The sequence below is a fragment of the Malaclemys terrapin genome, chromosome 21, assembly GCF_027887155.1.
Source record: "Malaclemys terrapin pileata isolate rMalTer1 chromosome 21, rMalTer1.hap1, whole genome shotgun sequence".
Taxonomy (NCBI): Eukaryota; Metazoa; Chordata; order Testudines; family Emydidae; genus Malaclemys; species Malaclemys terrapin.
The window spans coordinates 7219552-7244081 of NC_071525.1; the positions used below are offsets into that span (position 1 = coordinate 7219552).

The 24530-nt window shown below is 44.7% G+C and overlaps 1 protein-coding gene across 1 annotated transcript; it reads right to left on the reverse strand.

Annotated features, from left to right (window-relative positions):
• Window positions 1-5185: 5185 nt before the first annotated feature.
• On the reverse strand, window positions 5186-15899 carry LOC128827175 (cathepsin K-like). The gene is made up of 8 exons (XM_054010963.1): window positions 15839-15899; window positions 15490-15624; window positions 14087-14209; window positions 13300-13458; window positions 11769-11993; window positions 9408-9573; window positions 6740-6845; window positions 5186-5483 (listed from the first exon to the last, which is right to left on the reverse strand). Exons 2-8 carry the CDS (start codon window positions 15616-15618, stop codon window positions 5384-5386), a joined length of 1008 nt encoding a protein of 335 aa, XP_053866938.1. The 5' UTR covers window positions 15619-15624; window positions 15839-15899; the 3' UTR covers window positions 5186-5383.
• Window positions 15900-24530: the final 8631 nt, after the last annotated feature.

Here is a 24530-nt window from a genome sequence, read left to right on the forward strand (position 1 = left end):
ATTGCCAGTCTTTTCCTATCTGTTAATAAAATTGGGATGTTAGCATGGTTAGTTTGCACTCTGAGGACACATACACATGTAGATCCAGTCCATTCAGTTTTTAAAAACCACAGGCCCAGATCTACCAGGGTATTTAGGCTCCTAGGTTCTATTGAAATCAATGCAAGTCAGGAGCCTAAATGCAAACTTTTACTCACATGAACAATTTTTATTCATGTACGTAATCCCATTGATTTAAGTGTGACTACCTATGTGAATGAGGATCACTCACGGGAGTAAAGATCTACAGTCTTTAGCCTGGTTAATGGTACACACTTCTGCTGACATAACTATGTCAGTTAGGGTGCAATGAACGCAGGCAGAATTCCCTAGCGTAGACGCAGCTATACTGGCAAAACACACTTTTCCCAATATAGCTTGTTTTGCTCAGGGGAGATGATTTTACTAACGGTACAAAACACAGCTGTGCCAGTATAGCTGCATCCACAATAGGTGCTATCTACACTAGAAAATTAGTTCAACTCAGATACATCACTCTGGAGTTTGAAAAATCCACACTTGAGTGACGTAGTTAAGCCAATCTAGGTCCCTGTGTAGATAGTGCTAGGCTGATGGAAGAATTCTTCAGTGGACCTAGCTGTTGTTTCTCAGAGGGGCGCATTACCTATGCCAACAGGAGAACCGCATCCGTCAGCATAAGTAGCATCTATGCCAGTGTTTCTCAACCCGTGTCTTGCTTGCAGCCCAATCAGCACACAGCTGCGGACCATGCAACATCCTCAGGGCCACACAGGTAGTATATAGTGTGGATGCAACCCATATAACACACAGACAGCTGCATATACAACCCACAACGATAAACAGGTTGAGAACCACTGATCTACGCTGTAACGTTTCAAGTGTGGTCCAGCCCGAGAATTGCTTTGCCAGCGTAGTAAGCCAGTAACCAGGCTCCTAGTGTAGTTGGGGCCTTAGGTCTGGTCTACCCTTAAAAATTAGATCATCCTAGCTAAGTCGCTGAGGCCCGTGAAACATTTCACACCCTAAGCGCTCTAGTTAGATCAACAGACCCATGCGTGCCCAGCCCTGGACAGGCTGGCAGAATTCTTCCGCTGACCTAGCTACCTCCCCACACCGATGCGGAGAGCCCATTCCCACCAGCATAGGGCACGGCCACACTACGGTGCTACCCGCAGCTGTGCCGCTGTAGGGCGGACGTGCCCTTACGACCTGGGATTCTCCTTTAAAGGGCTCCTTTGGCATCAGACGCTGCCCTAGACAAAATGGAGGTGGGGATGTGCAGCTGGGCAAGGGAAAGAGGCAGTACAGCCCCCCCCAGCTGGGCCTCTGCAGCCCCCATGCAGCTGGGGTGGGGCAGGAGTGGGGGGGCCTGAAACCAGGGGAGTTGGGGCCAGTGGGGAAACTGAGACCCATGGGGGCGGGGAAACAGGGGTCGCAACTCGTTGGAGAAGGGGACTAATCCGAGCCGCTTCAGAGGGCGCAACCCGCCGCGTGCGCTGGCCCCGGAAAAGACCCCCCCCTTGCCTGGCCGCCCTAATGCTGGCCGGCCGCCGCCGCTCCCTGGGCCGGCGCGCGCAGCAACCGTCCCCTGCACCGCCCCTTTGCCCGCGCGCTGACAGCTTTCCCGCCTTTTCCTCTCACGCTGTTGACGCGCGCGCGCCTGCCTCGGAACAGGGGCCGTGTGCAGCGTAACCGCCTTTCTCCCCCCCCCCCGCCCCCCTTTCCTTGCTCCCATCAGGGGGCCGTGTGCAAAGGCTTTCCCGCCTTACAGCCCAACTGACTTTAGCGCCGCTGAGCCCTCCACGAAGGGCCGTGTGCAAAGAGCCCGCGCTGCCTACCACAGCCGCTCCCAGGGCTCCCTTCTCACCCCGCCCTGGGGCGAGGGGGCAAAGCGGCTGCCTTTCCCCGTGGTACCCTTGTTCCCCCACCTCCGCCTTGTGTGGGGCCACGTGCAAAGGCTCTTCACACCTTCTTCCCCTCACACTTTTGCCTCCCTCCCTCCAGTCACGTACAAAGGCCTGCATGGCTCCGGGCAGGGAAACATTTTGCACCCTGTGCTCTGTTGTAAGGTTGCCCTGACCCTCTGGCACAGCCAGATTAACCACAGCGGTGGGAGAAGCCCTTCCACCCATGTTGGAAGTGCCCACGCTATGGCGCTCCAGGGGCAGCGCTGTGGTGTAGACAGAGCCAAAGGCTCTTCATTCTTTTTGTTCTCCCGCTATCGCCTCCGTCTCTCTGCCCCGTCACGCCACATGCAAGGTCTCTTCCTCGTGCCCCATTGCCTCCCACCCAGTGCCATTTGCAAACACTCTTGCCCCCTCTCTACTCATGGCCTGCCGCACCACTCCCAGGGCCACATGCAAAGACTCCACACCTTTCCCCTTCCTGCTGTTAACCTAGACGTCACAGGGGCTCGCCTGGGGAAGGAAAACGGGGGTTGCAGTTCGTTGGAAGAGGGGGAATCTGAGCCCACTCCTGGGTACGTGTGTAAAGCACAGAGCCATTGAAACACCCACACTTGTGTAACAGTGTTAGACTTATATTCTGTAATAGTTACAGATTGAGCGGGGTCCGTTGCCCGGTGTGCGTCACGCCAATAAACACACCAGGGTGGAGAAGCAATCAAAGTTTATTTGAGATCTCAAAGTGGTGCAAGGAGACAGGCACGTCTCAAATCAAGCACACCAACATAAGCAGCCTTTATCTTTTATACAGTTTGCAGCTAAGCCTTTCCCTTCTTCCCCCGCCCTTTCTCACCCCCCCTCCTCCATTCCCACCTCTCCCCCTTTCTCCCTCTGGTTACATTACACGACCTTGGCCGTGCAGCTTGTTCTCACTGTTTCTTTCTGCAAGTAATCTTGTCCTTTAGCTAGAAGCATGTAGGTTTCCCTTATCACTACTGCTTCCCAGCTGCTGGCCTGTGAGGTTAGTAAAGTTTAACATGCAGGGGCTTTGATTCACTTTGGCCTAGAGCGAGGGGGCTTCATCAACTTTCAGGTCTTCCAACCCCCCGAGTTAGCTAGGGTGATGCTTAGTGACACCTACAGGATCATAAAAACGTTAGATCATATTGGATAGTCCATCTCACAGAGGGGAATAGGGCACATACACGATAGGACAGTCACAAGTGTAGCCTAATATATAGGGTGACTGGATAGTAAGTGTGAAAAATTGGGACAGGGGTGGCGGGTAATTGGCATCTATATAAGAAAAAGCCCCAAATATCGGGACTGTCCCTTTAAAATTGGGACATCTAGTAACCCTACTAATGTATATGGCAATTTCTGAGGAAAAGTATTAAAAGAGGACTATATTCCCTATTACTGTTTCATCGTTCTACATTTCTTTGCCAGAAATGGAACTGGTTTTGTTAAAAACTTTTTGTGAACTGTATTTTGAAAAAGATGTATTGTGCAATATTTAAAAACCAATAACATCTAAGTTAAAAATTAAACTAGACAAATATCAAGCCGTATCTCAGGTTTTGCTTTTATTTAGTAAAAAAGGACAAAAATATCAAAGTTTCAGCTAATAAGCACTCTAATTAAGTGTCCTTTACTGTCCTGGTGCTAGCTACACAATACTGTACCAACACTGATCACCACAAACTAAAGCTTCTGTGGGAAGTAATGCATGCAAAATCTTATAATCAGCATTTTAAGCAAGTTTTGAGAAAACATCTTTGATTGTCATTTAACAATTTAAAATTAATAAAAACCTCATTCTGAAAGATTATACTAGCTGTTATCCCAGTACAATTCTTGGGGAATTAACATACTAAGGCTAGGTCTACACTGGGGGTGGAGGGAATCGATTTAAGATACGCAAATTCAGCTACGCGAATAGCCGACTTACCCAGCTGTGATGACGGCGGCAAATCAACTGGTGGAGTACGCACGTCGATTTGGGGATCGATTGTTGCGTCCCAACGAGACGCGATAATTCAATCCCCGAGAGATTGATTTCTACCCACCGATCCAAGCGGGTAGTGAAGACAAGCCCAAAGACATTAATTACCAAGAAACCCAGGAAGCAGGACAAGGTAGAAGACCTAACATAGGTTCTGAATTATCATGCATGCATCTTTCTGTAATACATCACCTACCAAGATTATAACATGAGTATTGCCAACCCCAAGCATTCAAAAATGATGAGTCACGACCCCGCCCAAAATCATGAGATTAAAAATACATTTAGGGTGCTTTTTATTTTCCTTCTGGTCTTTGAGCCTGTAGGGGTTCACTTGGGGCACATTTTCAACCTTTTATCCACAACCATGAGCACTAGAAACACATTTAAAAAAAATAAAAAGGCTGAGATCCTCACATAATCACAAGAATCCAAGATCTTTGAGAAAAAACACCAACAGTTGTGATACGTGAGATAAAATTGTGAGATTACTTACTGTCAGTAAATCTCACATTTAACATTGACTTTGGTGCCATAGTACATCGTATCATTAGGGTTGCCAACCCTCCAGGATTGTACTGGAGTCTGCAAGAATTAAAGATTAATCTTTAATTAAAGATTGTGTCATGTGGTGAAATCTCCAGGAATTCGTCCAATGCTACTTATCACACATCATATCCAACTGTTTTCAGGTGTGTTTTGAGGTTCTTAAAAACCCGAGCATTAAAAAAGGGCATTTTTGGCAAATTAAAAAGCAACGGTTTCACCTGCAAAACCTTTGAGAAACTTGATTATAGAAAGCTTCTCAAACTTTCTGAACAATCTATCTAGGTAGTTATAGGGCGTCCATCATTACAAAAATTAGCAGCTATTCATAGAGTGGACCATAAAATAAAGAGATTGTTTTGAGGACACATCTCCTTCAATTTGTGAACACATGCACCACCTCCACTCCTGTTTGTGACTAGCAATTGCCCATATAGGAAAGTAATATTAGATGCTTTCCTAATATGTTTTTAACTTCTATTAATGAAACAAGGAGAACCAAAAACAACAAGGAGTCTGGTGGCACCTTAAAGACTAACAGATTTATTTGGGCATAAGCTTTCGTGAGTAAAAACCTCACTTCTTCGGATGCAAGGAGAACCAGTATCATGTGACTAGTTGGTTGAAGTAGTTGGTGTAGATGATTTTCTGAATGCTGCTCCAGGCTGGTTAAGGAACATGAAAGCAATATGCCAAGACGGCTAGCACTCATGAAGTTTTATAGCAAGCAGTGATTCTTACAGTAGTTTTTTGTTCTTGCATTTAAAGATCCTTTGGGGTCCATCAAATTTGTATGATTCAAGACAGGATTTATTGAAGGCTACAGTTCTTTGGGGAACTCAGAACAAAATTAATTTTAAAGCATGTTTGATTCTTCATTCCTGCCTGCCAGGATTAAGTCTATTTTTCACATCAGTGGATAGCTGGCAAATGAAGCTATTCCACAAAGGTTGCCTCTGTTTTTTGCCATCCGGATATAACCTCGATCACCCCATCTGGTTCCCCAGCTGCAGAAGAGAAACAAACAATATATTTGTTTTTATATATAATATATATAATGTTAAATCTTAATACAGGTTCCCTGTTTTTTTTTGTTTTGGGGAGCAGGGGTTGCTATCGACTTTTTATAGTATGAAAATCCTAGCAGGGCAAATCTTGTTACTGGTGTTCCTGACACAAAATTTAATTGCTACAGCTCCTTTTCAGTTGTGGCTGACTGGGAGCTAGAGATACAGAGCACTTTTACAGATCAGAGTCTGAATGTTTTATAAAAGGAAAGGTCTGCATGAAAAGCAAGATTTTAAATTAAGCATAAATAAGCCTTAGCAAAAATAAAGGTGTGTGCCCAGAGCTCACAATGCAGCACTTCTCTGAAACCATTGCACACTGGAAGTGCATTATAAATAATAAGAAATATAAATAAGTATACCCAGAACTCCACTTTGCAGACAGGGATGTATCAATAAACACATAATTGTTATCTTTGTCAGAACACAGATACGCTGTTAAAGCTCAGTAGTTGGCTAATTGTAAATTGTAATAAGCTAACATCCACAATCAAAGAAAAGCTAGAAATGGGGAAAAGACTTTCACAACCTTGAAAAGAGAGTACTGGGCATGCCCATGAGTTTCATATTTATTATCTGTTTGGTTTCATTTGAGAATTTTGGAGAATTGTCTCATATTTTACTTCAGACACACACAATGTATTTATTTCCTCTTTGCAGGCCACTAGTCCAGCTAGATATCAAAATTATTACACACTGGAAATTATTTAAAAACATAATATCAGAATTCAGGGCCAAAATTTAGGTCTATAGTAAATCATATGAATACATGTTTTTTGTAATTGAAAAATGTCAGTGAAATTGCAGGTTCAATTGAATGCATACCCTTGTCTTCTGGAATGAACTATTCCTCTCTGTTTTTGAAACTCAAAGTCTTTAACCTTGTGCTGGTCCATGAGAATTAAAAAGCAAAACTGGTTAGAGAAAGGAAATGAAATCAACTAAACTAGTTTGCGTCAAGCTGCCTGTCATGTGCAAAACCTAAACAGAATTAAGAGTGAAAAGTAAATTAGAATTTTAAAAAATTCTTTCATTTTTAATAATCAGAGATTTGGCTAACAGTTAAAGACTTTAAAAACATATTTTATTTATTTTGATGCTGTCCTTGTAAAGTATTAAAACAGTTCTTTAAGATGAAATAATATTTTAAAGAATTTTTAGGAAAGGTATTTTAATTAAAGAAAACTCATCCTTACCTGTTTTTGATGAGCCAGTATGGCACACCTCTGTCCACACAATATCCCACAACAAGAACGGCATGGTTTATATGTGAAGACGTGCATTGTGAGTCATAGTACACACCTGAAAATGGTTTTTTTTTTTAATTAATTAATTTATTTATTTATGAAACAACAGTGTCCAGAAGCCCCAATCAGGAGCATTGTGCTCCTGTGATTGGCATTGTATAAACGCATAGGAAGACAAAGTCTCTATCCCAAAGAGGTTACAGTCTAAAGTCCCAATTCTGCAATGAGTTCCATACAAGTACAAAGGTACACCCGTGCAGGACTGTGACCTAATTTAAGACAAGAGCTAATTAGTGAGTATATAACTGTAGGACAGAAGTGGTGAGGGAGGACAAGGGTGACAATACAAAAAAACCTATGGTTGCATAGGTTAACTATATATACCACTTAAGGTTTATAAATCATTTAAAAGAGAGAGATGTAAAAATGATATAAAACAGAATAAAGATACAATTGGCAAATCTGCATTTGATTTTGAATCCGTTTTCCTAAAACAGATGGGTTGCTGTTTTGGAAACCTGAACCTCACAGGTACAGGATATATGGTTTCACCAATGCTGTAAACAGAGGTAGCCTCATCACTTAGTCCAGTGGGTCTCAAACTTTTTTACTGGCAACCCCTTTCACATCAGAAGCCTCTGAGTGCGACCCCCCCCTTATAAATTAAAAACACTTTTTTATATATTTAACACCATTATAAATGCTGGAGGCAAATGGGGTTTGGGGTGGAGGTTGACAGCTCGTGACCTCCCATGTAATGACCTTGCGACCCCCTGAGGGTTCCTCACCCCCAGTTTGAGAACCCCTAACTTAGTCTAATCAAAAACAATTTGGGAATCTGACCCTGTAACCCTTTCTTATGTGAAGTTGATGGATCTACTTCTAAATCAGCTTTTTTAAGTTCCCAAGCTTCTCTCACTTTTGGAGCACACAGAGCAAGATGATTGATTGGTTTCCTTACATCTTTTCCTAAAGTCAGAGAGCCCCTAGTATATCAGCAGAATTATTTCTAAATAGGATGTTTCCCCACCCCCCAATAATTTAATAGAGTCATAGATTCCAAGGCCAGAAGGAATCATTGTGATCATCTAGTCTGACTTCTTTTATAACACAGGCTGTAGAACTTCCCCAGAATAATTCCTAGGGCATAATTTTTTTTTTTCCAATACAATCTTGATTTAAAAATGGTCCATGATGGAGAATCCACCATGACCCTTGGTAAGTTGTTCCAGTGGTTAATTACACTCACTTAAAAATGTATGTCTTCTTTCCAGTCTGAATTTGTCTAGCTTCATCTTCTAGCCATTAGATAATGATATAATAAATAATATATTGAGGTATACCTATCTCATAGAACTGGATGGGACCAGGGTCATTGAGTCCAGCTAGCAAGAGCAAGTACTGATTTTGCCCCAGATCCCTAAGTGGCCTCCTTAAGGATTTGAACTCATAACTCAAGGTTAAACAGGCCAATGCTCAAACCACTGAGCTATGCTTCCCCCCCCCCCATCTTGTTGTACCTTTTCCTGCTAGTTTGAATAGCCCATTATTAAATGTTTGTTCCCCATGTGGATATTTACAGAATGTAATCAACTCATCCCTTAAATTTTCCAGGGCTGCTCTTTGACCCTGAATCAGCAAACCGCTTACTAGCATGTACTTCACTTTAGGCATGTGAGCAGTGTGACAGACTGACAGGTACAAACTTTATTGAATTAAGTTAAACCTTACTGAATTATGTTTAACATCTTCAGAGTTCATTGTATTAAAAATGTAAATACTTATGCACTATTGTGGGATTGTATGGAACTTCAAAATGCTTTTTGGAACACTACTTGTAAAGTGAATTTCCTAGACTGTACTTGAGAGGAGGGAAATGCAAATTATCCCCTTCTGAGCTTGCCTACTGAAGCTACACCCTGGGGAGAGGCCAGTTACTTACTCTTGGAAACTCCAGATGAAGGACGCTGCACCTTATAAAAAGTGGACTAAACACATTATAAGAGCGCTTGTTCTGAGGGGAAGCTGTGATGAACTTGTAACCACAAGGAAACCCCTTGGGTCAGAATCTGAATGACTGCTTCTGCCAGAATCTATGTTAGGGTTGTTGGGGTGAATTCTGGTGAGCTTATTAATATGCATGTAGTTCTTTTATTGTTTTTATATGTTTTCTCTGTAATGCTTTTTACTGTAAGAATAAAATAGGAAGAACTGTGTGGTACTTATAATTTTTGACAATCACTCTGTTATCAGTCTCTGAAGAGAAAGCAAGCAGGTGTGGTTGGGGAGCCTATTTCTTCTGGGAATAATAAAGTGAAGGCAGGGAACTGTGCATCCTGGAAATAACCCAGTAAGAAGGGAGAGAGACATGTGTCTGCACCCAAGAGAGGCAATGGCTGGGGAGCTGGAAGCCTGAGAATGGTGCCCTTGCTGGACCATTGAGGAAAAATACAGGTGCAGTTGCCCTGAACTCTGACAAGTAGTTCTGTTGATTTCTGTGGAGCTACTCACATGCTTGAAGTTAGGTTTGTGTTTTGTTGATTCAGGGCCTTTGGCTCTAATTTTGTTAAGAACTATTTAGGTCTCAGAAAATACAGGGAAAGAGAAAACTCCTTACCACTGTGGTATAGGTGGAAGGATCTCAAACTTGCATCTATACCAACAGATATTGGTCCCACTGAAGCCACTGTTCTTTCAAGATAAGTTTCACTTCCCTTAGGTATATTTTTATAACTGACACAGGTGGCAGCCCGTCCAGAAGTTTTATAACGGCAATTCTTGTCCTGTAGAAGATGGCAGACAAAGATATAAGGGCACAATAAGTGTGGCAAGTAGGTTAGTGCTAAGTTTTATTATCTTCATTAATGAACAGACTCCTGTAACAGTCCAGAGGTATATAACATACTGGTTTATTCAGATCTGTTTATGTGTTTTAGTTCCTTTCCAGTAACTTAGCTCATCCCAGAAAATAGAACTTACTCTTTCACCGAACAAGGTGCGTGAGGTAATATCCTTTATTGGACCAACTTCTGTTGGTAAAAGAAAGAAAAACTTTTGAGCCACACAAAGCTCTTCTCCAGGTCTGGGAAAGGTAATTAGAGTGTCACAGCTAAATACACCGTGAAAGAGATTGTTAAGGATAGGGAGTTAACACATGAAGATGAAGTGGGCAATTAACAATTTATCGTGGGACCAACACAGCTACCACAACACTGCAAACAACTTGTTCACTGTACACACATGTACTAGCGTGATACATTCCATCCAGTAAATGCCAGTACACTATACCGTATATGTATTAGCCAATATATTACAGTATTATCTGACTCTGTGGTATGCTGGTATATGAAATGACACCATTATTTCCAGGGCCTCATGTACAGCAAGATGGATATAAATTCTGATTCAGTGGCACGGTTTCCTACTTTCTGTGGCACTTACACTGAAAATGTTGCCACAAATACAGGTAAAATTCAAAATGTGGGGTTTGATTCAATTTAATTAAATGAACAATGTCAACTTCAAAACAATCACTCTTCTGTCTAAATTGTTTTAAACCTCTTGTTACAGAAGATAACACCTGAAATTACTATCATTGAAAAAGATTGCAGGAAAAAAGATTTTTCTCTATTTTGCAGTTTGTTTGCTTTGCCCATTTGTCAGCTCTTTATGTATAGTCTGTTTCACAGTTTCCCCTGTATAGTCAGTTACCCTTGTTGTTTGTGTGAATCTTTCACAGAGCAACAAGACTGAGAAAAGCATTTTTTAAAATAGGAAAATGGTTGCCAAATCACAAAAATTGGCAGGTGGCCTCATGCAGCTAGCTTATCTGATCTTATCATTATATTAAATTGAGTGGAATTCAGGTAGATGGTGCTCCTTTAAATATGAAAATATACTATACAATAGTACAATATCCCTGGTGGTTTTTTAAATACTAAATTCAATCTTATTGATTTTCCAGTGCTTTGCCCCAAGCTTGTTTCTGCTCTCACAGGAGTTTTAATCTCCTGACTTCAGTGAATTTACTGTTGATTTACACCAGGGCAACATAGAGCAGTATCATGCCTGTCTTCTGTAGTCATCTATACCTGTGCAAAGTTAGTATTAAATTCTACCAGATCAAAAGGACATCATTGTACACCGAGTTTGCACTGAGTCTGAACAGTTGCAAATTACTACACAAGGTGCAAAGCAGTGGAAAATGAGGTCCAGTTTATTTGGCTCCCCCACTGCATTTTCAGTTTTTGGTATACAACAGTGTTTTGGTTTGTTTTAATTAATAACACATAACTGCATGGTAGAAGTTGTCAATAGGAAGCTGGAGGTGTTGGCAGCTGGCTAGTGAACATCTTGGGTCTTTGGACACTTCAAAAGTTGTGGGAGGCAGTTGAAGATTGTGAGAAAAGCATATTAGCTACATATGTTTGCTAAAATAATCAACAGTGAAATAGTTAATTCTTATTTAAATTGCCATAATTATGAATGGAGTGGCTCACACTTCTTGGGGAGCTGTTCTTTCAAGCATTCTGCAGACTCGGGAAGACAATACGGTATTAGGACTACACTTGGGTCCCGTTTGGAAGGTTTTCATAAACATATAGGATTTTTTATTTTATTTATTTATTTATTTGTTTATTTTTGTTAAATGAAAGCTTATAATCTGGCTCTATGGTAAGGAATGGATTCTGTTGCAAATTTTGCAGCCGCAAAATTGTGGAATATTCTAGGCCCTAATTATTTCTAGATGACATTAAAAAAAAAAGACATCACTGTGTGTTTAAATGGAGTTAAAATATGCAGCAATCGAGGGAAAACCCCAAAAATCTATTAAAATGTTAATATAACCATAGTATAAAGTAGAGGTTTGAGTCCTCCCCCTGATTTGTCTTTTAGATAAAACACGTTTGGTAAAAATATAGACTTTTCCAATGTTTTTCCTCCCCAAAGAAACACCTCTGGCCCTGGTGATACTCACCCGACCTTCATATGGGTATGACGTTTCTGAGTCAATGCCACGGTTGTTTATAACATATCTGAAAGCATTAGTCATTAAGCCTCCATTGCAACCATGGTTGCCATATTTCCAGGAGCAGTCTACTAGGTTCTGGGGACTAAGTGACACCAAACGCCCTGTTTTCTTCTTCAGTTGTCCTTCCAAGGCCCCCACGGCACTGAAAGCCCAACAAGAACCACAAGATCCCTGCGGCACATTGCGAAGTTCAACAACAACAGAAAGGAGAGATGTTAATAGCTTAATTATACATTTAAGACAACAACACTGGTGTAACGCACTGGCATTATTCCTGATTTACAGCAGCATAAGTGAGAGAAGAGTGAGGGACACAATGCAGTTGTGAGACAGGTATTTTTAACTATCTGAGAAGTAAATATAGCTAGTCTACCTGCAATTCTTGGAGACATATAGCTTCCATAAAATGAGTTTGATAACAATTTTTGCTAACCCAACCCATGAAGCTGTATGAATTGAATACATTAAGTAGTGGAACGATAAGTCTTAATTGAAAATGGGTTAGGCAGCCTTTCAGGTGACAGTTAAAATCCAGTCGATGGCAACAGTGACATTTTTTTTTCTGTGCAATGGCTATTCAGTGTCTTATGTGAATTGGGCCAAATTCCCCGGGTTCTTTTGCAGCACAAAGTGGCCTTAAACCAGCCAGAGATTTTCAATAAAGAATTCTCCTTGTGTAGGAGGAATGTCTGCTGATGCAAAGCTGGTGGAGGTGGTATAGCTGCCTTCCCAACCCCATGAAAGGCGGCAAGAGGCAGCGTAGTGGAGCTGAACTCCAGTATGGCTGATGATCCTATGCTAGCATAAAGGGTCTTATTCCTTCAGTGCCATCCTTTACACAGCAACATAAATTAGAGCAGGATCCGGCAGTCCTGATTCAAGGTGGCACAACTATCTCCCTGCAGCCACCATTCTTCATTACATTCAAGCACTGCTCAGGTGTAGTGCAAATCAGTGCCATTGAGTTTAGTGTCCTTGGTCCAGTTCCTAGCAGATAGGTATCCACATCACAAAAAACACTTCCATGTTTGATACTAAGATCAACCACCCCCTCTCCTTTCAGATCAGGGCTGATGCATGTTGGTAGGAGGTCAGTAGGGGGAGAAGCTTGCATTGCCGCTGCGTATGCTGTACTCTGCCTTCTCTGTATAAGAGCAAAGAATTTAATTCTCTGCTTTTGTTAATGACCCTTTTCACCTACATTAATGCTAAAGTTGTTTAAAAAATAAATTAAATTGAATGAACAACTTCAAAGGAAGAGGCATGTTTTTTGCATAAAATAAATTACATGTTGACATGGATAATGCAGATATATAGATTTTCATAGAATGTCATTTACAAACATTGTATTGGTGTGATCATGCAGTTCTTCCTCAGCAATGTGAGGAAGGGGATTGGAGATTTGCACTACTCTGCAATTATGTGACTTGCAGTATTCATTCTCCACCTACGGTAATTTCCACCTCTGAGTTCGCACCTGGTTCTTGACATTGGTGACATAACCACTCTTCCTCCAATCAATGCAGTCTGGGGTCTGATCCTGAATACTTTCTTGAGGCCAATCAACTGTAAGGTTATCCATTTCTGAGTCAGATACCCTGAGCCCTGTCATTGTGGCTGTTACTTCCTCAGATGTCTGTTAAAATAAAAATTAAAAAAGGAATAGAGTACTGTGTATTAAATCAGCAACTGGTCATAGTGCTGTCAGGCAAGTGCCCTAATTGGCCAACTTTGTAGCAGTTGACAAATACATGGCAGAAAACGCCTAAGATTTAAACTGTAGATATACTATAAAGAGTGGCTGTGTAAAATGGCACTTCCTTATTCAATGGGGCTTGATCCAAAGCCCACTCCTTTAATAATTCTCTGCTCTTTTTACTTGAGGATCTCAAAGCACAGTGCAAAGGAATGTAAGTATTATCCTCATTTTACAGATGTCTAAAACTACACAGGTATTCAGTGGCAGGATTGTTAACAAAATCTAGATCTCTTGATTCCCAATCCAGTGTCCTAGCCATTGAACTATGTTACTACCCTCTGCTCCCATGCACCTCCTCAGGATCATATCACTTTTAATCATTTACTTTTAAAAGTAATCGGAATACAGGTAACTAGTTAGTGTAATTAATTCCCCTAGCAATCCTGACCAGGAAAATCTTTTTACAATTATTATTACTTCTTTAAAAAAAAGAGCTTGAAACAATAATGCCTAGATTAAAATGTCACTACATAATTTGAAAACAAAGTAGCATGAGGAAATTTACCATGTCTGCAAAGCCATTCATGGCCATTGTGTATGAATGCTTTCCCATTGACTCTTCCAAGTTATGAACTGTAACCATTTTCAGGGTTTTTTCCCAGATCAAGCGCCTGGAAAGCTCTTCCTCCTGAAATAACGAAAAAAATGGGAACATTTTTTGGCCAAAAAAATTGGGTTAATAAACATTTCTAATTTTTTTGGCAGAATAAGGTGTTTTTTTTATTATTTTCCAATGGAAAATTTCCCAATGAAACTACATTTTTTTGTTTCATTTAAAATTGAAATTTCATTTTGTTTTGTTTTTCTTCTAAAATTTTCACTTTCTTTTCTTCTTTTTTTCCCTTATTGCCATAATAAGATGAATAATGTATAGTTTGGGAGGAAGAGGACTCCCCAGTTTTCCTTTTTTTTTTTCTTTTTCCCTTTTCTACTCTAACTTTTTAAACTTCTTCCATTTTGCAAGAGTTAAATAATGGCAAAAGGAAAAATGAAATATGCCACTCTAGCTTTTCCCAAGTTGGAGAAGTTTTGCCAAGTTACAGAGTAGAGAAAGGAAAAAATGAAAGAGTAAAAAGTGGAAAGAAAAAAGATGTCTTTCATTATTACATTCAGTAGCAAAACAAAAACAAAAAAACAGTGAGAGAAAAGGGAAAAAACTAAAATCAGAAGTTTCAAAAGTTTGACTAATTTTTAGTTTTTTAAAACCACAACAAAAATCTCAAAATGAATCTGACACAATGAACGTTTTTTGTTTCAAAATTTTCAGGTGACAAATTGAAAAATTTCAAATGAATAATTTTTAATGAAAAATTTTCATAAGGGAAAAAATGTTTTTTTCAACCAGTTCTCATTAAATTGTCGAGCATGGACAATGTAATTACAATTTTTAAATATTGAGGAGCACTCTGTTTCTTTCTGGTAATTTCCATGCGCCAGAGATATACACCAGATAGAGAGTGAGTAAAGTTATTCTTTTCCTTTCAGGAATTTGAGGAAATACCCAGATCAAAACATAATTGCTTTGGATGAAAAATATTAAGAATGTTTCTCTCCACTTGTGATATAGTCCAAGAATGTAAATTAGCTTATTAGAAACACAAACTCTTGAGCTGCTCTTTGTAGGCACATTGAAGCAACCTTCAGCTGGAAGTGTAAGTGACCCTTACCACAGTTCAGATATCACTAATAAATAGTTGTGGAGCTGTTCGTGATCATATTTAATCCAGATAGACCATGATGTTGAACATTTCAGTCTCCATAACTCTATTCAGTTCTTTTGTTTGTCTTGGCCACTAAATTATTAACCAGTAAAAAGAATCAACCAGGTAGTAGTGGGTATGGTTCTGCCTATGAATGTTTAGTGCAATACACCATAAAAATAAATATTTAGAATACAAAGATAATTACCTCACTGCTGTACTGCTTTTGGTAGATTGTCTTCCAGCGTTCCCAGTCTGAATCAAGGGTAGGATCCTTGCCTATGTTGGCAACAGATGCTGCTACCATAAGCAGTAAAACACTGCCCACTGTCAGCATCTTAAACTGGAAAAGATGTAAAAGGGATGTTCTATAACACAATGTATTACTTCCTTCCCATCACAGTCCAGGATCTTTGAAAAGCTCAAGGGAATGGCAAAGGCACACAGCAGGTGTGGGGATCCCAACCGTGACACGCTGACCGTGCCTCAGGTAGACCTGTAGCCAGACTAAGGTCGGCTGTCCATGGGCCACTTCCTCCCCTCCCCTTGGGGTGTACCTGGAGTAGCGGGGTGTTGTCTGCCTCCTCTGGATAAATGGCCCACGGCAGTCCTGGCAGGTCTGTGGCAGCAGTAAGTTCCCTGGCAGGCAGGGCGTCACTGGCCTCAGCAGCAGGGTCGGTGGCCAGGAGCGAGCTGGGTCCGTCTGCCTCCTTTGGTGTCTCAGCCCCAACTGAGCAGGAGGGAGGCCACACCGCCTCACTACACAAACGTTTTCATCAATATTTGAAATATTCCTCCAAATAGTCACAAATAATATTACCCTATGAACAGCAGTGAAGATTGCCCAGAATTTGTGAATCTGCTTTCCGATCATTTCCCACTTTTAGTCCTAGATCTTTAAAAGAGAAGAGCAGCTATCATACTCACCACTGGACCCCCTTATTGGTCAAGACCAAGAACAGAATAAGCCATAGAAATGTAACCCCCCTGCTTATCCCCATGAGGTGCTCCCTCTGGATAGCGTGGAATCCCATTTAGCAGGGCAATATGAAGGAAGCTCACTGAGCCATTGTGTCTATTTTGTTATGGACAGGAGATGTCACTTCTGTCTTTGGGACTGTTGACCCTGCACCCTTCACTGCATTAAATGTACGAGGGGGCAGAAATAGAGAAAAACAGATAAAGTAAAATGATAAGTCAATACACGTAGCATATATGCAAAGTACCTGTTAAATTGCTGTGATCCTGAGACAGTCCTTCTTCTTTGCACTTAAGGACCAGGCTGAGGACAACAGACCACAGACCAGGCTTACTAAGACTGGATGTAGCAAAGGTTCCTGGGTGCTTTATAAAGTCAGGGATCCAGCGGTCAGCTGGAGAAGTTCCCTATGCAGAGGTTTCATTTTTCTTTAAATATGCTTTCTATCGTGAGAATAGACTATTTCTTGCTCGAGACTTGTTTTGTAATGATTAAGCAGGCACAAAACCCAAGCAGAAGGAAACAAAAGCAGAATCGGAACTGAAAGCAAATATCTTGTTGCTCCTTTTACATACAACATAGGTGAAATGGTCAAATGGTATAACTTGCTTCCATAAAAAGGTTTTGTAACATTTGGCTAGCTTGACGCATGCAGTTATATGAATGGGACGTATTCTCAGTGTATATAATTGAAAGATAAACCTAAAAACAAAGTTTCCAAGAGGACCAAATGCTTAATGGAAATGGGATATGAAGCTCTTCAACTCTCAGTGACCATTCAAATCCAGCCCATGGCGAAATTGTTACTTTGCAATTGCTATTCAGTGTTCTATGTGAATTGAGTTTGGCAGTCTCCATGTATTTCCTTATGGACCTGTGTCCACATCACAAAACTGTGTCCGTGCTTGGTGAAAATTTGGAACTTTCCTGGCAGCCTCAAGAAGAAGCCAAAGCTAGAATGTGCCATGGGGACTGAACTCAACCTCTCACATCAGGATTGAGGCACTTTGCTTGGGGCCACGGTGGGAGATGCTTACAGTGCCACTGCCTTGTCTTTCTCACCAACAGAAGTTGGTCCAATAAAAGATACTACCTCACCCACTTTGTATCCCTAGTTCTATATTTCAGTTTTTCTGCACTAAACCAAGAACTTCACCCTCCAAGTTATGCATCTGACACTTTCAACTACATTATCACTAGATTTGCTGAAAAACACATTAAATAAAAGAATTCCCGGTGAAGAGGCATTTTTAAATGAAATCAACTAATCTACATTTTGAGGTGATTAATGCCGATAAGATGATAATTTCATAGATTTCCATTTGCAAGCATTTTACTGGAGTGGGCAGACGATTCTTAGCAATGCAAGGACGGGGGTAGAAGATTTGCATAGTTCAGTAAACATGGTCATTTCAGTTTTTATTTTCCACCTGCTTTAATTTCAAACTTTGCATTCAGAGCATGTATTTTACTTTGGTGATATAACCTTTCCTCTTTTGTTCCAGGCTGGGTGCAGAATAGTTTCTTCAGATCAATTGACTGTAAGATTATTCATTTCTGAGTCAGAGATCTTGAGCCTGATGATCATAGAAGCTACTTCCTCCAAAGTCTACTTAAAAAAGAAAGAAAGAAAAAAAAGAGACGAGAATACAGAAAAAAATTACCAGTAATTACCAGTGTGTGAGGGCACCATGAGTCAATGGATCTGCTTTTTGTCAGTATCCGGAGTTTAGATGTGCTGATTTTAGTGACAAAATGAAAGTGCTTTATCTCCTCTTGGCCCTGAAGATCAAACACAGATGGATTCTGTCCTGGTTTGTATCAACAGAACTATTCACTAAGTTCCAGTCGCAGGAACTAAGTTATGTCTGTGCAATTCCATCAGAGACACGGAGTCAGACTGGGGTAGCTGGGGCATAATTTTAAGACAATGAAGTTGCGGAGGTGTAGGCGAAGGCAGAGTTTGGTGAGCAAGTTCTTTATTCCTGGTGATGATGCAACCAAGAAGTACCCAGCTTGAATTTCAGATCCCAAGTCCAGTGTGCAGTGGCAGCGAGGAAAAAGAAATATTTTTATTTGAACACTGATCAGATTTGCTCTGTAGTTAACATGGAGAGACACAATGCTACTTTTACCGTGACTTATCAGCCACACTTCAAGCCCTTAATCCTGCAACCAAGGTTGTCGTGTTCCACTGCAAGTCTGAATGGAAGCTATACATGGGCACAAAGAAGGTTAACTCCTTGACATAGGTCTCCACAGTGAGAGAAAATCAATCTCAAGTTTCTTGCACGCCTACTCTCTGAGGCCAGGTGTACACCACAGACTTACGTTGGTATAACTACATTGCTCAGGGTGTGAAAAATCCATCCCCCTGAGCAACATAGTTATACCAACCATAACCTCCCCATGCAGACAGCACTATGACAGTGGGAGAAAAGCTTCTCCGGTCAACATAGCTACCACCTCTCACTGAGGTGGATTAACTATGGCGATGGGAGACAGCTCTTCACTTAAGCACTATAGCAGCATTTTTAGAATAGACCTGCCCTTACTCTGAAGAGTGCAACCTTGAATGAGATTTTAGGGCCTTTTTCGTAGTTACATTAAGGCTCACTTACATTGCTCTGGCAGCCTAAAGTACCTTAAAGTGGGTACAAATGTAATTTATACCTACGGTGAACCAGTGGCATAGCCAGCTTCTAAGAGGAGGGGGAGCAAACATAAAAAAGGCGCTCCCCCCTTGGCTCCTCCTCTGGCCATGCCCCCCTTGGCTCCTCCTCTGGCCACTCCGTGCCCCCCCCCCCCGGCTGGCTCCTCCGGCTGCACCGCCCCTCCCCCCCGCATGGCTCCTCCGGCCCTGCCGTGCCACCCCCGCAGCCCCGCCCCTCGCTCCTCCAGCCGCCGCTGCTGGCTGCTATGCTGCACCCCCACCTCCTCCGGCCGCGCCCGCCGCCCCCCCATGGTTGCCGGCCGAGCTCCGGGCCACCAGCCTGCGCCCCTCCTCGCTCCTCCGGCCACGGCTGCTGGCCGCGCAGCGGGCCGTATGCCGCGCCCACCCCGCTCCTCTGGCCGCGCCCACCGCCCCCCCATGGCTGCGGGCCGCCAGCCTGCGCCCCCCCTCGCTCCTCCGGCCGCTTTTGGAAAGGCGCCGCTTTTGGAACATGTGCTGAGGGGAGGCAGCTGCTTCCCCTGCACCCCGCTAGCTATGCTACTGTGGTGAACCTTCTTTCAGCTGCCAAAGTGGTGCAAAAGGGGCTTAGCAAAACTGAGAATTAGACCCATGGTCTTTTGTTGTCTGATTATAAAAGAAAATGATCTTTCTTGACAAACAAGAGAAATGGTTTGAACTAAATAGGATGAAATTCAAAAAGGACAAATGCAAAGTGCTATACTTAGGAAGGAATAATCAATTGCACAAACAAAAATGGGAAATGACTGCTGTTAATACATCCCAGAATGACGTTTGCTTTTTTTGCAACAGTGTTACATTGTTGACTCATATTTAGTTTGTGACCTACTATAACGCCCGAATCCTTTTCTGCGGAACTCCTTCCTATGCTATACTTAGGAAGGAATAGTCAATTGCACAAATAAAAATGGGAAATGACTGCATCATTCTGGGATGTATTAGCAACAGTGTTGTAAGCAAAAACACAAGAAGTAATTTTTCCTTTCTACTCAGCACTAAACCCTCAACTGAAGGATTGTGTGCAGTTCTAGGCACTAAACTTTGGGAAAGATGTGGGCAAACTGGAGAAAGTCGAGCAACAAAAATGATTAAAGATCTAGAAAACATGGCCTATGAGGAAAGCTTAGAAAAACTGGGTTTGTTTAGTTGAGAGAAGAGAAGACCCACAGCGAGGCCAAGTCTGGCCTGGGTTGTCTGACTCAGGCTCATGGGGCTTGGGCTGTGGGGCTATAAAATTGCAGTGTAGACATTCAGGCTCAGGTTGGAGCCCGGGCTCTGAGACTCGGTGCAGTGTGTCTTTTATCACAGTGTAGACATACCCTTCGTCACTGCTTCAGCACTTGCTCACCACTCTCTGCTAGCACAGGCAGGTGAAGGTGCAGACACTATTATCCAAGTCTGCCTGCTCCACTGACTTTATCACTGATTTAGGGCTACCACCTTTTCCTTTCTGTCCTGCAGAATAAACTAATCCCATGTGATGCTTTCATGTGATTTCACCGAACATTGCAACGTTTTCACTCCCCAGTTGCACTGATGGGTTGGTGGGGTGTTGTGTTGTAATGGAGAGTTGCATTTTGGCACAAACTAATCCCATTGTGATGATTCCTTCATGTGATTTCACCAAACATTGCAACGTTTTCACTTTCACAATGGAGGGTTGCATTTTAGCGCCTCGGTACCCTGTGTGGAAATCACACAAGCCGGTGGGTGGCTGCTGTCTCATGACATAACATCACATCATGATTCCAAAGGGACACTAGTGACTCAAACTGCCTGCGAATGACAGGACATCATAAGGACCCATTAAAAATAGGGCTTATCCAGTGGATAATTATGAAAATTCAGCACGTATGACTTTCAGATCGGCCCCAACTTTCCCAAAATATATTCCTGTCATCCCTACTATTGTTTCATTGTCAGGCAAGTGGAAAGAAGTTCTGTTATTCTATATAATTTTGGTCTAGGCTACAGTAAATTTAACTAGACGAGAGCATGATTATTAAAATCTTCAGTTCTCCTCCCTTTATGTTATTTCTAAGCATATTGTTTCCTTCAGATTTAGCAACGATTAAAACAAACCAATGCTCTGTCCAAACTCGCATTTTGCTTATTACTTTCCAGTCATTGCCCCACCACTCTCCGACTTTGGCTTACCTCACCTGGTACTGTAGTGGATAGACTGCCGAAGTAGGAGTCAGGAGTTTTGGATTCTAGTCCCACCTCTGACGGTAGCCTGCTGGGTGAGCGTGGGCAAGTCACTCCCCTGTTCTGGGCCTCAGTTCCCCCAACTATAAAATAGGGTTAATGATACTGATCTTTGCAAAGTGCTTTGAGATCTACTGATGAAAAGCAATAAATAAGAGCTAGGGATTATTAGTGTTTCCCAATTACTTCACTCAGAAAAGGCCTAGTAGGCACGAAGCCACTTACCTACCAACTTCAGTAATAAGGCATAATACCCAGTACACTAGTAATAAGAATATGTAGTATACTAATAATGCATATGTAGTGAGGCCGTATTGGCAAACCGGGAAGTGGGCGGGCTTAGCCGCCCACTACTAAAAGCCCCTCCCCCAGCCTAGCGGGAGGGACCACTGAACCCAGTACCAAATGATTACGTGGGACAACCAATAAAAAAACAGGGAGCAAGGTGACGGTCAAAGGTTCAAAATCAGGGAACCAAATGGGGACACCGAGCAGAGAACCCCGGACAGCGCCCACTGCTCCTCGAAGGTGGCAAGGGAGCCAGCGGACGCTGCCCAGTGAAACTCCGCACGGAGACGTGAAACCAAAGAGGTGTGAAAGTAGGCCCCACAGTCGCAAAGCACCCCCTCGTCCAACATCTTCTCCCTGGTATTATAGATGGTAAGTTTGGCCAGGGCCAGGAAGAGGTTGACGAGGAGGTCTCGCGACTTAGTGGGGCCACGGACAGGGTGTGCATAAATAAACAAGTGCGGGGAAAAATGTAGCCAGAACCTCAACAAGAGGTTCTGGAGAAGCCGGAAAAGGGGCTGCAGCCTGGCGCACTCAAGGTAAGCGTGCGCCAGGGTCTCCCTAATGCCACAAAATGGGCAGGCCTCAGGAATAGGGGTGAACCGCGCCAAGTACACGCCCGTGCTCACGGCCCCATGAAGGAGCCGCCAACCAATGTCCCCGGCGGGCCTTGGAACTAAGGTGGAATAAAGGCTGGCCCACCGGGGCTCCTCACCCTCCACAGGTAACATAGTCCCTCCACTTGGTGTCGGGGCGGGACACGAGGGTGAGGTGATGCAACGTGTGAAGCACGAGCGCGTACAGATAGTCCCTAGGCGCGGTTCGAAACTGGACCGGCTGCAAAGCGCGCAGCCGGCTCGGGTTATGGGAGCGGGAGAGCCGGGGGGGCTCATGGAACAGGGGCCCGAGAAAAAGGTCCGGAGGGCCCGGGGTGAGGGGTGGGCGGGGAACACCCTCCCGCAGGGCCCGCCACAGGAAGCTGAGAGCAGGAGGTGACAATGCAGCGCCCACCTCCTGGAGTACACGCAGAGGGGTCGCGAGGGTGGAGAGCCCCATGCGCCGACCAAGCGCGCGGGGATCCACCCAGTCCCCTCTGGTGTAGTCCAGGAGGTCTCCGACCCTGGTGGTTTCCGCCAGGACCAACCTCCGGCTCACCGAGGGCGACTCCGCCACCTGCACACGAAGATCGGGATTGTGCAGCAGGGGCTCCGCGAGGAGATCCGCGCCCTCGGTGGCCACAATGGACCTGGTCGCCGAGAAAAGCTTCCAGGTCCGGAGAAGGTCCTGGTAGAAGACCGGCAGCTCCGAGAGGTCTCGCGGAAGACCTCTCGGATGAAGAAAAAGGAGCTGCCGGTCGTATCGGAGCCCTCGGAGGCGGCGGAGGAAGGCGTGCGCTAACGTGCTCCATGCCGGACTACCTTCACCATAAAGGAGCCTCTGCAGGGCCTGGAGGCGGAAGACATGGACCTTGCTACGAAGGCAGACCAGGCCCTGTCCCCCCTCCTCCAGGGGAAGACTCAGAACCCCCGCAGAGACCCAGTGCAGTCCAGGCCAGAAGAACTCCAGGGCTATCCTCTGGAGCCTGGCCAGGAGTCCCGGGGTCGGGCTCAGGGTGTTGAGCCGGTGCCAGAGCATGGACAGGACAAGCTGGTTCAGCACCAGCGCCCTCCCCCGCAGGGAGAGACACCGGAGCAGTCCCGTCCATCTCCGCAACCGCTCACGCACCCTGGCCTCCAAATCTAGCCAGTTCTCCGGCGGAGAGGGATGCGTGGCGGAAAGATAAACGCCCAGATAGAGCAGCGGGCCCGCGCTCCACCGAATGGCTTGAAGCGCGGGTGGGAGGGAGCCCGCCTGCCAACCGTCCCCGACCACCAGGCCAGAGCTCTTGGCCCAGTTGACCCGGGCGGAGGAGGCGGTCGAATAAACGGCCTGGCAGGCCTCCACCCGCACCAGATCCTCAGGGTCCTGGACCACGAGGAGCACGTCGTCGGCGTACGCCGACAGGACCAGCCGCAGCTCCGGCTCCCGGAGCACCAACCCTGCTAACCTCCGGCGGAGGAGGCAGAGGAAGGGCTCGATCGCCAGAGCGTACAGCTGGCCCGAGAGGGGGCACCCCTGCCGTACTCCCCGCCCAAAGCTGACCGGCTCGGTCAGGGTCCAGTTGAGCCTGACCAGACACTCCGCCTCAGCGTACAGCACCTGGAGAAAGCCCACAAACTGGGGCCCGAAGCCGAATGCCCGCAGAGTGCCCAGGAGGTACCCGTGGTCCATCCTGTCGAACGCCTTCTCCTGGTCCAGAGACAGGAGGGCGAACGACAGACCATCCCTACGCCCCAGCTCTAATAGGTCCCGGACCAAGTACAGGTTGTTAAAGATGCTCCGGCCCGGGACGGCGCAGGTCTGGTCGGGGTGGACCACGTCCGCCAGCACGGACCCCAGCCGCAGCGAGATGGCCTTCGCTACGACCTTATAGTCCGTGCTGAGGAGCGAGATGGGACGCCAGTTTCGTAAATCGCGGAGGTCCCCCTTCTTCGGCAACAGGGCGAGCACTGCTCGCCTGCACGAGAGAGGGAGGACCCCGCTCTGCAAGGACTCGGCCCAGACGGTGACGAGGTCTGGGCCGAGGACGTCCCAGAACACGCGGTAAAACTCCACGGTCAGCCCGTCCATGCCTGGAGATTTGTTAGTGGGCATGAGCCGGAGGGCCGCCGAGAACTCAGCCAGAGAAAGAGGCAGCTCCAGCCGGTCTCGGCCGCCCGCGCTGACCGTCGGGAGCTCGGTCCAGAGCACCCTGCAGGCCTCGGCGTCGGTCGGATCTGGGGAGAAAAGAGCGGCGTAGAAGGCCCTGGCCCTGCCACGCATCTCCTCCGGATCCGTGAGGGGGGCGCCGTCCTCCGCCAGGAGGCAGGTGACATGCTGTTTGGCCCCCCTCCGTTTCTCCAGAGCGTAGAAGAAGCGGGAGCCGCGATCCATCTCCCGAAGGAGACGGATGCGGGATCGAACAAACGCGCCCCGGGCCCGGTGGTCTTCCAGGGCCCGGAGCTCCTCCCGCTTCTCCCGGTACGCCGCGCGGAGGGGTGGA

Bases quoted from the DNA above. Each gene is read 5' to 3' on its own strand.
- LOC128827175 (XM_054010963.1), bottom strand. From the start codon at position 15,618: ATGCTGACAGTGGGCAGTGTTTTACTGCTTATGGTAGCAGCATCTGTT. The intron at 14,210-15,489 runs GTAATTATCTTT...TCGTTATTTCAG, and splicing joins AAAAGCAGTACAGCAGTGAG to GAGGAAGAGCTTTCCAGGCG. The intron at 5,484-6,739 runs GTAAGGATGAGT...TCTCTTCTGCAG, and splicing joins TACTGGCTCATCAAAAACAG to CTGGGGAACCAGATGGGGTG.